Below are 14,331 nucleotides of genomic sequence, written 5' to 3' on the forward strand. Positions count from 1 at the left end.
GGACCCTTCTCCCTCCAGTGAAGCACTAGGGGGCATATCTACGAGTCCCTTTGCAAGAACAACACAAATTAAAAGTGAGATTTCTGAAGCCACGCAAGGCCACCTTGTGTGGCGGCTCTCAGTGGCATCATAACTCTTGAGTAATGCAAGGCAGCGCAAATCGCAGCGTTGCATTACTCTGGACCAGGAAGGCATTTCCAGGGGCATTGCATGGGTGTTCCCACGCAGCATCCATGGATTTTGACACATTCCCAGATTTACAAAAAGTGGTTGACCTGGGAATGCATTAAAAACTCACGCCTCTCAGGTATGGCGTAACAAGGAGAAATGTCTTTATTTCTCTTTGTTTTTTCCTCTTTCTATGTATGCTGCTTTCTTTAAGACACATAGAGGAATAGGCCTCTCAGAATAGATTTTGTGCAGGAACATGCCCCTACTTGCACAAAAGCAATACTTATTACAGCACAGGCACCCTTTCACAGTGATGCAAGGATGCCTGTATTGGCACCAGGCAGCCAAAAGGGTGCCAGCTGAGGGAAAAAGACAGGAAATAGTCATATTGACTTAAATTTGGCGCATTCCTGTCCGTTCCCTGTCATGCCGTGCAGCACAACAATGTGACTTGCTGCTCTGCACAGCGCGACTTGGCCATAAATACGGGCCTAGGTATTTCAAACCCTTTTTGTATTCTGGGCACAACAATAACAGAGAAATGATTTGGCCTTCACTCTGTCAAATTGTGCAGTAGAACCAATTGTTTTTCAAAAGAAGCTCTAACCTTCTTCATCATGATTGGGGCAGTAAACTACTGCACCCATGTTCTTGGGATATCGGACGAGTGTGCGCTTTTGCAAGTAAAAGACTGCACACCCTCTCAGTATGGGCAATGGAAATAGATGGGGTTTTTTTGTGCTTACGTTTTTTGTTAAATAGTTTGGACCTACAAGTTAATTAAACTGGAAGAAGCGTGTGTACATTGTAGTATTTGGGGGTATTTTTGTGAACATCGTATTGAAGACGTTTGGGTGCTTCCAAGCTCTCAGCTGAATACAGCTGTTTACATAACTATTTAAATTCCCTACAGGCAATAGGACAACATTGGACGTGCTGTGGAAAAGCACAAGGGATTGGTGTGGACTGTGGTGAGAGACAGTTGGCTGGTAAACAAATAACCATTTGTATTAAAAGAGTTATCTTAGTCTAATTCAAGTGGCAAGATATGGCTTTATTTCACAGTCGTCCAAGTAAAACCTGGACTTTGAGATAGTTTTTCAAGCATTTTGTACACTCCTGTTAAAACAGTGAATCCACAGAAGTTTATATACAGCTTCCCTTGCAGCTCTTCCTTTCATTATTGGTATTATTATTAAAACAATGTATAAAGTGCTTGGATACCCCACAGGGGTTTCCCGGCACGACAACAAAGTAGGTATCGTCCCGTGAAGCTGCATTAAAACAACCAGGTCCTGAGCTTATACAAAATATTGTCAATGATGAGCAGTTTCTCAGGGAATCTGGGAGCTCGTTCCATTGTTTTGGTCCTTCATGTACACATGTTGATTATTTATTGAATAATCCTTTTCCTAAATGGCCTTTGAGATCTTTTAGAATGACCTTCACTTTACATGACTTATTGATCAGCAATGCAACATACTAAGCAGCAGGGGCACAATGCTTGTTGTTAGATTGATGGTTTGCCGACTGTGAGGAATATATACTGGAGAACTGAGCCTATGACATGCAAAGGACATATATATATATATATATATATATATATATATATATATATATATATATATATATATATATATATATATATATATATATATATATATATATATATATATATCCTTCAGATATATATATATATATATATATCCTTCAGATATATATATATATATCTGAAGGATCCACATATTGTTGATGAGTCTTTCTCTTTCTGTCATACCTTAAACTCTTCAATGCGTCAGATGTACCCCGGCCGTCCGGTGGACCTGTGAGGTGGACGGCCGGGGCCGTCCGTTCTGCGCCCGCGTGGAATTTTCCCTCACAGCGGGGAAATTTCTGCTGCGTCCAAGCGGGTATAAACTTAACTTCAGTTAAAATCCAGCAAAACATACTGTGATAAATACATGGGGAGATTGGGACAGAAGTAGCCTTTATGTTACAGGGACAATAATCCACTTTACATGCCTGTATATGATTGGTGTGCTAAATTGTTCAGGGGTCAGCAAGAACGTCAAGAGTTGGTTTTGTGTTGGAGGTATATCTGGGTCACTATGATTCACACCTCGAAGATCTCTTCTGCATGATCTTTAGCACAGCTGTCCCTTTCCTGAGGTTGTCCTAAAGTGGTACTTCTCAGGATGTCCCATCCATTGCAAGATCTTCTTTCTGAAGCATTCCTTGAGAGAGATGGTGATGTACTACACGAGGATCTGAGCAAGTCACTGTGTAGACAACTTCCTGTGTCCCCCATGCTGGCTGCATCCTTCATGCCATCTGCTCCTGTAGCTTGGAAGGCATCTGCATACCGTTTAATTTTCTGCGGTGTGTGGTTTTTGTAGTCTTCCACTCTGCAACAGACAATAAAGTCTTACGTCAGACTCTAAATCACAATCAAAGCTAGGTTATCCTCATTCTGGCAGTTGCATGATAATGAATCTTTCATAAGGAAGTTTTAAGAACAAGTTAAGGACACTTTTAGTTTAGCATTATAAGTGGCGAAAAAAACGAACTATAAGTACGCAAAGGAAAAGAATAGAAGCAGTACGGATTTGGGGGCATATTATCAAGACAGGCGATAAAATTATCGCCGCTTTAGCGGCATAAAACTGCATCTAAAACGGCGATAATGGGCTTGATAATATGCTCTATGGAATTCCAATTAAAACCCATGTTAGATGTGAAGGACATCTAACCTGAGCTTCAATTGGAATACCATAGAGCATATTATCAAGCCCATTATCGCCATTTCAGAGACAGTTTTCTGCTGCTAAAGCAGCGATAATTTTATCGCCTGTCTTGATAATATGCCCGCAGTTTTATATGTTTATAATGGTTGTATGACAGAAGCACAAATGGCTGAACCAAGCATGCCTCTACAATGCTGTCTCAACAACGAATGCATCTTAATCATGCATTCCCTTACCACACATGCCTTTGCAACAAATGTAATTGTAAAGGCATGTTTGCAAAAGTGATATGTGTGGTAAATGACCACATCTCCGACCCCCCTCCCTGCCCTAAGCCCTAAAATCCTATCCAACTATCTCGCCCCCCACCCTAAGCCCTAAAACTGACCTGCCTTCCGCTTGAAACTACCCCACCCCTCCCCGCCCTGAGGCCTAAAACCCTACCCCTTCCAAAAACTACCCCGATCCCAGCCCCCTGCCCTGAGCCTTAAAACGTACGGCTAACCTGCCCTTAAAATTACCCTTTCCCCCACCCTGAGCACTAAAACTCTGCCCCTTCAAAGAAACTACCTGACCCACCAACCCTGAGCCCTAAAACCAAGCCTGCTCTGCCCTTAAAACTATCCCTTCCCCTCCCCCACCCTGAGGCCTAAAACCCTGTCTCCTTCCAAAAACTACCCAAGCCCCCGCACTGTGCCCTAAAACTGACCCCATCCCTAAAAACTACCCTCCCCAACCTGGCCCCAGCCCTTAAAACTACTGGACCCTCCTCCTGCACTGAGTCCTAACCCCAACCCCTAAGCCCTAAAACTGAACCCCACCCCTAAATACTACCCTCCCAACCCAGCCCCAGTTACCTTGCCGTGTCCGGAGCTTCCTGTCCTGATGCTTCCTGTTCCTCCCCCTGCCCATCCGGACACTAGACCACTATTTGCCTTAACCACGTGGTTAAGGAAGGTGCGTGGATCAAGCAATAGTTGTTACTGTTGCAGACTCAACCCATGTTGTAAAGGTTGTTTCCCATTTATAATAAGTAAATCATTGCAATTCTTAAACAATTCATTTTTTAGAATGATAAAACGACTACCATTTCATGCTTCAATCATAAGAATAATGTATTTACCGAATGTACCATCTGTTCCCCATCCCATATTCCATTCCGTTAAACCCTGAACGGGGCCAAAGCCATCGTGGTAGTTTTCGTTCCAACATTACTGTTGTGGCAACAACCTGGAAACAAAAGAAAGGAAGTACTTATGAGAAGTCAATGATCTTTCTAAAGGCGGCTTGGAATATCATGCTTTCCAGCACAGTGAACTAAGGCATGAACAAGTAGCCTTCTATGTATGCCATCGTGAAATTCTCTACCTCTGGGTGGATTTGTGCTTTTTATCATGAATCTCAGCAAACAGGGTTCAATGCCGCAAATCTCCAGTTCAATATCGCTGTCGCTATATTGGCATTATTGATAATGAATTTCTTATTTGCTTACTGTCATAAAAATCATAATTTCTTTAGCAGGCTTATTGGGCACCAGCATAACCACGCCTTCCTACATCTGGTCCAGGATTTACCATATAATTCTGGATTTACAGCACTTACTAGATCATTTTGCTTTGCACATGCAAAATGTAGTAATTCACAAGGGGCTCAATTCACAAGTAAACTGAGACGAAAGTCTAACTTTATTACTCGTAAATGCCCTTTGTGAATTCCGAAAGTTGTACTTTACGCCTTTCGTTATTCACAAAGGGCATTTACGAGTAGTAAATGCCCTTTGTGAATAGCGAAAGTTGTAAAGTGAGTCAGGCCTAATGCCCGTAGCCAATGGATGAAGTGGGCTGTCCCATTTCCCTGTGCTGACACTGCAACAGAACAATATATGAAGAGGGCTGACTGGAAGCCTCTCTTTGCAAGTATAAATCTATATTCATACATACATCGAGGAGCTTTTCGTCAGCCCTTTTTAGCCATTCTTTCTTGTACACAGCAGCCAAAAGAAGAGTCTGTTTCAATGCTAGTGCTAGAGAGCCAAGATTCCCATGCATGTGTATAAACTGGCAACCATCTTTTAATGTTTTTTTCAACACTTTACGAAAAAGATTCAAAGGAGACAAGCATTAGAAAACGAAAATGTTAGCAGTCAATGCTAGACATATTGGTTTTGCCAAAGCTTGTTTGTCTGTTGCAATGATAATTTCTAGCTGCTGCGTGAAGCGTTTCCAATCCTCCTGGATTTTTTATTAGGCTTCATGATTTAGTACATAGATTTTTTTTTTGTTTTACAGAAGGAAGAATAAATGAAGCAAACATTTCCCCCAAAACAACATCATGTTTTACTGTAACCAGGACATCAATTGAAATTATTAGGCCTGGGAAGTAAATTCCGTTCCTCTCGTGGAATTTGCGGAATATGCGGAATTTGGGGAATTTCGCGTTCCATGGAGAACGCTGAATTGCCAAAAATTCCACGATATGCATGTCCGCACTCTCAAAATGCGTGTACGCGAGATATTTCGCCCTGAGCACGCAAATAGCATTCACGAACAGGAAGAAGGCATTGCGAATGGGTGAAACAAGCAATTGCGCGTGTTTGCGGAACTTTTGCATGCTCGCAGAGATTTTTTACCGTTTCGCTGAGCTTTGCGTACCGCGAATAGGCAAATTCTGCCCACCCCTAGAAATTATATGATTGCATAGATGCTATGTATTCTGTATTAATTTGCACTTTCTCAATGGTACTCCAAATATATGCCAAGGAGCTAGAGTTTTATATGGATGGGTGCACTTGAGTACATGGGCGAGTTCTCTTATCTACAAAGAGTAAAAAAATACTCTCCTCAAAATGACTAACCAACATAAATTCAATAAACATGTTTATGCGGAGTGTCAGAAGTTGGTATGCATGCTGACCGTTAGATTTTTAGTTAATTTCAGAAAAAGAAACGGGAATTGGGTAAAGGTACGCGTGTCTACACATAAATGTGCGCATAGACTGAAAAACTCCCCTGCAAAGCAGAATCCCAGAAGGCAGCTGATCTTTTAGGTTAATCTCAAGGAAAACCAAATTCTTTGACACAATAAGATAAAACTCAAATCCTGGATATTGGATTGATCAATGACACCACTAGGAATATCCCCAACTCTAGTGATGTCAGTCAAATTTTTTTGCTTTACCATCACTACAAACTAAAAAAAAGTGATAAAATGTCTAAAAGAGCTTGAGTTAAACTACACCTGATCAGGGCGATTAAATCTTCCGGGCCCGCGACCTCACAAAGGGGGAGATTTATTAGGATTTTGCACTGTGTTTGCGTCCCAAAAGTGACGCAAATCAGCTCAAAATCTTTTTTCCTTATTACTTTTCCAACGATCAACTTGTTTAGCTCTAGAGATAACGTAAAGTTAATGCAAAGCAGCGCACTGCACTGCTTTGACTTTCTTTGCACCATGCGGGCTTACCAAGGGGGGTGCATGGTCTTTCCCATGCAACTACCCAGGATTTCTCACGCTAAACCCAATTTACCAAATACAGTAGATTACTTTCATTTCTCCTTCCTTTTCTGACTTAGCATGCATGCTGCACTGTGCAGCATGTATGCAAAGTGTGAAAAGCTTTGCATTGTGTGTAGCATAGTATTTTGTACAGTAACGGTACCCTTTCTGTACAAAATCTGTTCTACACTCATGCACACACCCTAGCAGTACGGCGCTAAGGTGGTGCATGGCGCACGGCCGCTAAAATCTGCACTGGCGCAAGGAAAGTGGAGGAGAGAGCCATATCTTAAAAAATATGGCACTCTCCTGCTCTCTCCCTGTTGCGCAACGCAGCACAGCCCCGCAGAGGGCTGAACTGTGTTGCGTGGAGATTTTGTAAACCTACCCCAAAGTGTTGCAGCAGGTAGCAGATAGATCGCACTTTGATCCTTGTGCAATGGAAATGGAGCAACATTCTGCTCTCTGTGATACTTTAACCCACCACTACACCACCCAGAGGGAGTTTTCCACAAAGTGCCATGTATAATCACAGAACTAAAGTAAAATAACCACTTTACACCTCTTCAAATTGACCATCCGTAATGGTGTGCAAGCTCAAAACCTCACTGCATGAGGCAACAGGGATGTAGGACGGGGCATCTGGTGGAGGGGGGTACCTTTGTCCCTTTTAGCTCCACCACTGGACATAATGTGTCAGCGATAAAGAAACCAAAAAAGAAAAAAGAAACGCATTTAATAATAGAATCACCCTTCTCTCGATCTTTTCCCTCAAGATACAAAGCAATATATATAAATATGAATGAATCAGATAATAGAAATGATCACACTTCCTTAACGTGTTTTGAATAAAGATGGCACAACTGGTGTGTACAACGGTGGTGGGCTACCACTGTAGAAATACCTCAGTTTTGCTCTGATATGACTGAACATCATTGTTTTTCAGAATTTTATCTTTTAGATTGTCTGTTATTTGGTGATTTGCTCTTTTCTGAATGCTCGTTCATCTTAACTCTGGTATTCATTAGACATTCCGATATTTGTAACTCAAATTTCCCCCTGCAATTTAAGTTATAGGCCTTTGGGGCCTCATTTATGGATTTTTTGCCCTAGGGCAGTGCAAAGCCTTGCTGTTGCAGAGCCCTAGGGGAAAAAAGGGCAGGAATGTGACATATCCAATAGATACCCGAACAACTGATGGACGGAATGCTGAATAAATCATATATTCGCCCCCAGTCAAGAGATCTATGTTAAATCCATTGTTCTTTTGCTCACCAGTCTTGACCCTGTGCCTCATGGTAACATGACAGACCGAACTGCCAAGCCAGATCCTCCCTGGACCAGAAACTAGCATCCTGGGACCGGTTTCTGGGTATTACCCTTCATAAGCCAGACTAGTTTGAATCCAGTGGCGCAGTGAGCAAGAGACCCACGTATCAGCATACCCATCCCACTTAGGGTGAAAAGTGCTACGCAAACAAATGATGGACAGAATGCTAAATAACTCATTCATGCATCTTAAGTCAAGAGATCCGGGTTACAACCATGGTTCTTTTGCTCACCATGCCACCCCAGTTTAGACGCAGCCATGTGCAAATCAGTCTTGACCCTTTGCCTCATGGGAACACTCCAGATCGAATTGCAAAGCCAGGTCCTCCCTGGATCGGAAATAAGCATCCTTGGAACGTTTTCAGGGTATTACCCCTCATCAGCCAGGCTAGCTTGAATCAAGTGGCACAGTGAGCAAGCGGCCCACATCTGGCCATACCCATTAAACAAATGATGGACAGAATGCTGAATAAATCATACATTCATCCCCAGTCAAGAGTTCTGGGTTGAATCCATTGTTCTTTTGCCAACCATGCCACCCTAGATTAGACGCAGCCATATGCAAATCAGTCTTGATTCTGTGCGTCATGGGAACAGTCCAGAACTAACTGCCAAGCCAGGTCCTCCCTGGACCTGAAACATGTATCCTGGGACCGGTTTCTGGGTATTACTCTTCATCAGGCAGGCTAGCTTGAATCCAGTGGCAAAGTGAGCAAGAGACCCACGTCTGGGCATACCTATCCCACTTATTGTGAAAATTGTTACGCAAACAAATGCTAGAAGGAATGCTCAATAAATCATACATTCACCCCAGTCAGGAGAATTGGATTAAATCCTTTATTCTTTTGCTCATCATTCCACTCCAGTTTAGACCCAGCCACATTAAAATCAGTTGTGACCCTGTGCCTCTTGGGAACAGTCCAGACCGAACTGCAAAGCCAGGTCCTCCCTGGACCAGAAACAAGCATCCTTGGAACGTTTTCTGGGTATTACCCTTCATCAGCCAGGCTAGATTGAATCCATTGGCACAGTGAGCAAGGGACCCAGGTCTGGGCATACCCATCCCACTTAGGGTGAAAAGTGCTATGCAAACAAATGATGGACGGAATGCTGAATAAATCATACATTCACCCCCAGTCAAGAGATCTAGGTTAAATCCATGGTTATTTTGCTCACCATGCCACCCCAGTTTAGTCCCAGCCATATGCAAATCAGTCTTGACCCTGTGCCTCACGGGAACAGTCCACCCGGAACTACCAAGCCAGACACTCCCTGGACGGGAAACAAGCATCCTGGGACTGGTTTCTGGGTAATACCCTTCATCAGCCAGGCTAGCTTGAATCCATTGGCACAGGGAGCAAGGGACCCATGTCTGGGCATACCTATCCCACTTGAGGTGAAAAGTACTAGGCAAACAACTCATGGACAGAATGCTAGATAACTCATACATTCGCCCTCAGTCAAGAGATCTGGGTTACATCCATGGTTCTATTGCTCACAATGCCACCCCAGTTCAGACCCATCCATATGCAAATGAGTCTTGACCCTGTGCCTCATGGGAACTGTCCAGATTGAACTACCAAGCCAGGTTCTCCCTGGATCAGAAACAAGCCTCCTTGGACCGGTTTCTGGGCATTACCCTTCATCAGCCAGGCTAGCTTGAATCCAGTGGCGCAGTGAGCAAGGGACCCACATCTGGGCATACCCATGACACTTAGAGCAAAAAGTGCTACGCAAACAAATGATAGACGGAATGCTGAATAAATCATACTTTCACCCCCAATCAAGAGAACTGGGTAAAATCCAATTTCCTTTTGCTCACCATGCCACCCCAGTTTAGACCCAGCCATATGCAAATCAGTCTTGACCCTATGCCTCATGAGAACAGTCTAGACCGAACTGCCAATCCAGGTCCTTCCTGGACCGGAAACACGCGTCCTGGGACTGGTTTCTGGGTATTAACCTTCATCAGCCAGGCTAGCTTGAATCCAGTGACAGAGTGAGCAAGGGACCCACGTCTGGGCATCTCCATCCCACTTAGGGTGAAAAGTGTTATGCAAGCAAATGATGGATGCAATGCTGAATAAATCATACATTTACCCCCTGTCAAGAGATCTGGGTTAAATCCATCTTTCTTTTGCTCACCATGCCACCCCAGTTTATACCCAGCCATGTGCAAATCAGTTTTGACCATGTGCCTCATGGGAACAGTCTAGATCGAACTGCCACGCCAGGTCCTCCCTAGACCGGAAACAAGCATACTGGAACCTGTTTCTGGGTAGTACCCTTCATCAGCCAGGCTAGCTTGAATCCAGTGGCACAGTAAGCAAGGGACCCACGTCTGGGCATACCCATCCCACTGAGGGTGAAAAGTGCTACACAAACAAACGTTTCCAGTCCAGAGAGAACCTGACCAGGCAGTTCATGATGGACTGTTCCTATTGGGCGCAGAATCAAGACGGATTTGCATATGGCTGGGTCCAAAACTGTAATGGCATAGTGAGCAAAGATAATAATAAATGGTTGGTGGTAATGCACTCTGTTATTCAAGATGGATCGTTTGTACGGTATGTGTGCTGCACTAGATTGGTGCCTGCCAACACCCTAAATCAATGTATATAGCCAGGGATCGTGAGATCACAAGGACTCAAGTGCGCACTAACTAAAAGATATATTTTTCAAAATTTTCCATTTGTCATATTTTTAATTCAAAAACATTTTTTGTAATTTATGTCATTTGCAGTTCAAATAGAATAAAATAAAGCACAGTTCATTACAATACATAAACAATTATTATCTTTTCATACATGTTTTTTACACTGGTCAAATGCTACACAACACAGTTATATTTACAACCCAATGCATTTCGGGGTATTGCACCCCTTCGTCAGGGGCCTATGAAAGAAGAAAGAAAGAAAAAGGAAACCTAAATTAGTTTCGATGCACTTGAAAAAGTATTTTGTGTTAGAGCGACTGTAATTAAATTACCTTACCTAACTAACTGGTTGGAGACGAAAAAACGTGATATGGGAGGTTCCTGTTAAGTCTGAAAAAATATATACAAATTGCTTAGTTGTATACACTAAGAACTTGTAACCAACATGGTATTAGACCAACTTTCTTGTGTGTCATTACCTTAACTTCCAGTGGTTGATACAACTATCTGTGGATAATTGTAGAAAAAATACGATCAAAAAACGGAAATTGTCATAATGTTTATCTCGAAATGATCCACAATGGGATGTTCACCATTTAAGTCAACAAACGCTCACCTGTGCATTTAGGGACGTGCTAAATGTGGCGTTGGAGGAATCTGGTAAAAATAAATATGAAGATCAAGACCATGAATAACTTGCCTTGAAGTATAGTAAATTATCATCCTTATTGAACATGGGCTGAAACTAATGTACCTACGAGCTTTAGTCCGAATTGCGGAGTCTCGCTGATATTCCTCGTTCTCCCGCGCTGTGGAAAACAAAAACGCGTAACGCGTTTAGAACTATATTACTAAAACCAACGCGCATCCAAATGAAAGTATCTCCCTGTCAGTAGCGCTTACCGGAGACTGCAAGGCAGCAGCGTTGTACCGGCGTCTTCCCTCGTTGAATACTCGGGAGCTTGTGGTCCTTCTCTTGTGTTTATAGAACGAGCCGGTCACGTTATCGAAAACGGACTGGTTCACACGCGCGCAGGCGCCATCTTGAAAGGGGGTTATGTATAGATTATTTGCACTAATTGCAGAACTTGCCAAACTCAGTTGGCGAAAAAATATATACCTCCCTAATAATTTAGTTTATCAAAAGAAAACGGACTGGTTCACACGCGCAAAGGCGCCATCTTGAAAGGGGGGTTATATATAGATTATTTGCACTAATTGCAGAACTTACTAAACTAAGTTGGCGAAAAATTATATACCTCCCTAATGTATGAAAAGATAATAATTGTTTATGTATTGTAATGAACTGTGCTTTATTTTATTCTATTTGAACTGCAAATGACATAAATTACAAATAATGTTTTTGAATTAAAAATATGACAAATGGAAAATTTTGAAAAATATATCTTTTAGTTAGTGCGCACTTGAGTCCTTGTGATCTCACGATCCCTGGCTATATACATTGATTTAGGGTGTTGGCAGGCACCAATCTAGTGCAGCACACATACCGTACAAACGATCCATCTTGAATAACAGAGTGCATTACCACCAACCATTTATTATTAGTTTTGCTCTGCACACATGTGGTATTAGCACCATAGACAAAATGTCTTTCGAATCTATAGCATCAATCACGGACAACCGTGCCAACACTAAAGGTTACACATCAGAGGAAGCAACGCAAATATACAAATTAATAAAGGAGGCTAAATCTTTCGATGCCCAAGGAAGTTCAGTCACGCAGCAATTGCGACAACTAGAATACCTAACTAAACGTGAATTAAATCAACGATTGCACGCAACCACTTTAGTTCAGTACCACCGTGTGAAGAGAATCCCTCGAGGACTAAGGCTCGCAATCAGACCTATGTTATACCGTTTGAACAATAACCCCAAGTTCATGGAGAAATGGTTTGAAATTCTTAACAAGTGTTCTCTTGATTTAATATTGCTACTAATAGAGGAACTGGCCAAAACAATCACAGAATTAGAGGAAGAAATATACAACCTGAAATCTGAACTTTCCAAAAGAATGGAGGAAGAACCGTGGGGTAAATTTCTTGAGGATATGGACATCAAACTGGAAAGATATGGGAAGGAACTAGAGGAGACCAAACTGCGAAAGTTTAAAAGAGACACCATAGACTATAAATTAAACGAGGCCTACACATGGGCAGAAGTCTATGCGAAAAGACGCTTTACAGGCAAGAAACAACAGGCAACTTCATCTCAGGAGAGCATGGTCTCGGACAGTGAAACTAGTACCACCAGGCAACCGCTTGTTCAGGAACAATCACGGAAAAAGGACTCTGGAAAAACAGTAACAATTGATTCAGCTTCTACATCCACTATGGATCCTTTTTTAGAGAAGGATCTCAATCTTGCCAAACCTCCGGATCAAGTCCCACCGCAATCTGGCGACAAAAGACAAGAAGAGGAAAAGGCAAAAGAGAAAGAAAAGGAGAAGGAGCAAGCGAAGAAGCAGGGGCTACGAAGTCAGAGCAAAATATCGTAATTAATATTTCGAAATATTCTCCATCTAAATTCGAAATCCAGTTACTGAATAAAGGCCCAACCTTTGTGAGTACATACCGCACCAATGAATTAGAGACTGAGGTATCTTTTTTTAAGTTCATGAGGATTTTACGATTGAAATATTTCTTTACCATTCTGAATCCAATAGAGACAACTGAAAACACGGATCAACAATTTAAACCGAAAAGCAGTTTTATGGCACCTGTATCACACAAGAGTTTAGATTTATTTGAAACCCTTGTCAAAGCGGATATGACGAAAATCAGGTACGAGAGTAAACTGCAGAACCTAACAAGAGCTGAATTGAGTGCTTTACGCACTCTTCGCAACAACAAGGATATAACCATTCAGAAGGCGGATAAAGGAGGAGGATTGGTAATCATGGACACGGAGTTCTACATAAAGAAAGGCAATGAACATGTCTTAGACACAGAAGTTTACTTGAAATTGCCAAAAGACCCCACCAATGAGATTGCTAAGAACCTGGATACTATTCTTGATAAAGCGGAAGAACTAGGGTGGATTACTATAGCAACCAAACGATACTTAAGGCAGTTATACCCAAGGAGACCAAAAATCTACTTCTTACCTAAAATACACAAATGTTTGCAAAATCCGCCAATTCGTCCTATTGTTTCAGGATGTTCTTCAATTTTTGAAAACTTGGGCATATACATTGATGCCCAGTTGCAAGCTTTTATGCGAGATTGGCCAACCTACCTAGAGGACACTTCACATTTTTTAAGAAGCGTGACTTCGTTGGATTTACATACTGAGGAAAGTTTGGTATTATGTACAATAGACGTTGTGTCACTCTACACATCAATTCCTCACCAAATGGGCCTAGAAGCTATTGAATGGGCATTACTGCGAATGGACATACCACCAGAAACAAAGTATTTAATCATGCAACTACTGGAGTTTTGCTTGCACAACAGCTACTTCGTATGGCAAACTGAGTTCTTCACACAATTAAGCGGAACAGCTATGGGTTTTCCAGGGGCGTGTATATACGCAAATATCTTCATGGCAAAATTCGAGCTGGAGTACATCTTAGAAGATATAACATGGCAAACTGGCCTTTTGTATTACAAAAGATATATTGACGATATCTTCCTAGTCTGGAAGAAACCAACAGAAGATCTTAAGCGCAACATACAGAGTCTCAATCTAATCAATCCAAGGATCAAATTTACAAGCCAAATTAGCACCACCACTCTTCCTTTCTTGGATGTGCAAGTAAAAATTGAAGGGAACAAGATGAGCACAGAGCTTTACAAGAAACCAACTGATAAAAACATAGCACTTCAGTATGGAAGTTTTCATCCTACTACTCTAAAGAATAATCTACCAATGTCTCAATTTATGAGAATAAAAAGGATAGCGTCGGACGACGCTCAA

At 42.0% G+C, this 14,331-nt stretch overlaps 1 protein-coding gene across 1 annotated transcript in view; it reads right to left on the reverse strand.

Moving 5' to 3' along the window:
* Positions 1-2,284: 2,284 nt before the first annotated feature.
* The window catches only part of LOC147732860 (transient receptor potential cation channel subfamily V member 6-like), a 232,520-nt gene continuing 220,473 nt past the window's right edge, over positions 2,285-14,331 (reverse strand). The window contains exons 14-15 of the mRNA XM_086954916.1: positions 4,039-4,145; positions 2,285-2,576 (exon numbers count right to left, since the gene is read on the reverse strand). Coding sequence (XP_086811042.1) covers positions 2,285-2,576; positions 4,039-4,145 — 399 coding nt within the window. The remainder of the gene's footprint in view (positions 2,577-4,038; positions 4,146-14,331) is intronic.

Source organism: Lissotriton vulgaris, chromosome 2_1, assembly GCF_964263255.1.
Source record: "Lissotriton vulgaris chromosome 2_1, aLisVul1.2, whole genome shotgun sequence".
Classification (NCBI taxonomy): domain Eukaryota; kingdom Metazoa; phylum Chordata; class Amphibia; order Caudata; family Salamandridae; genus Lissotriton; species Lissotriton vulgaris.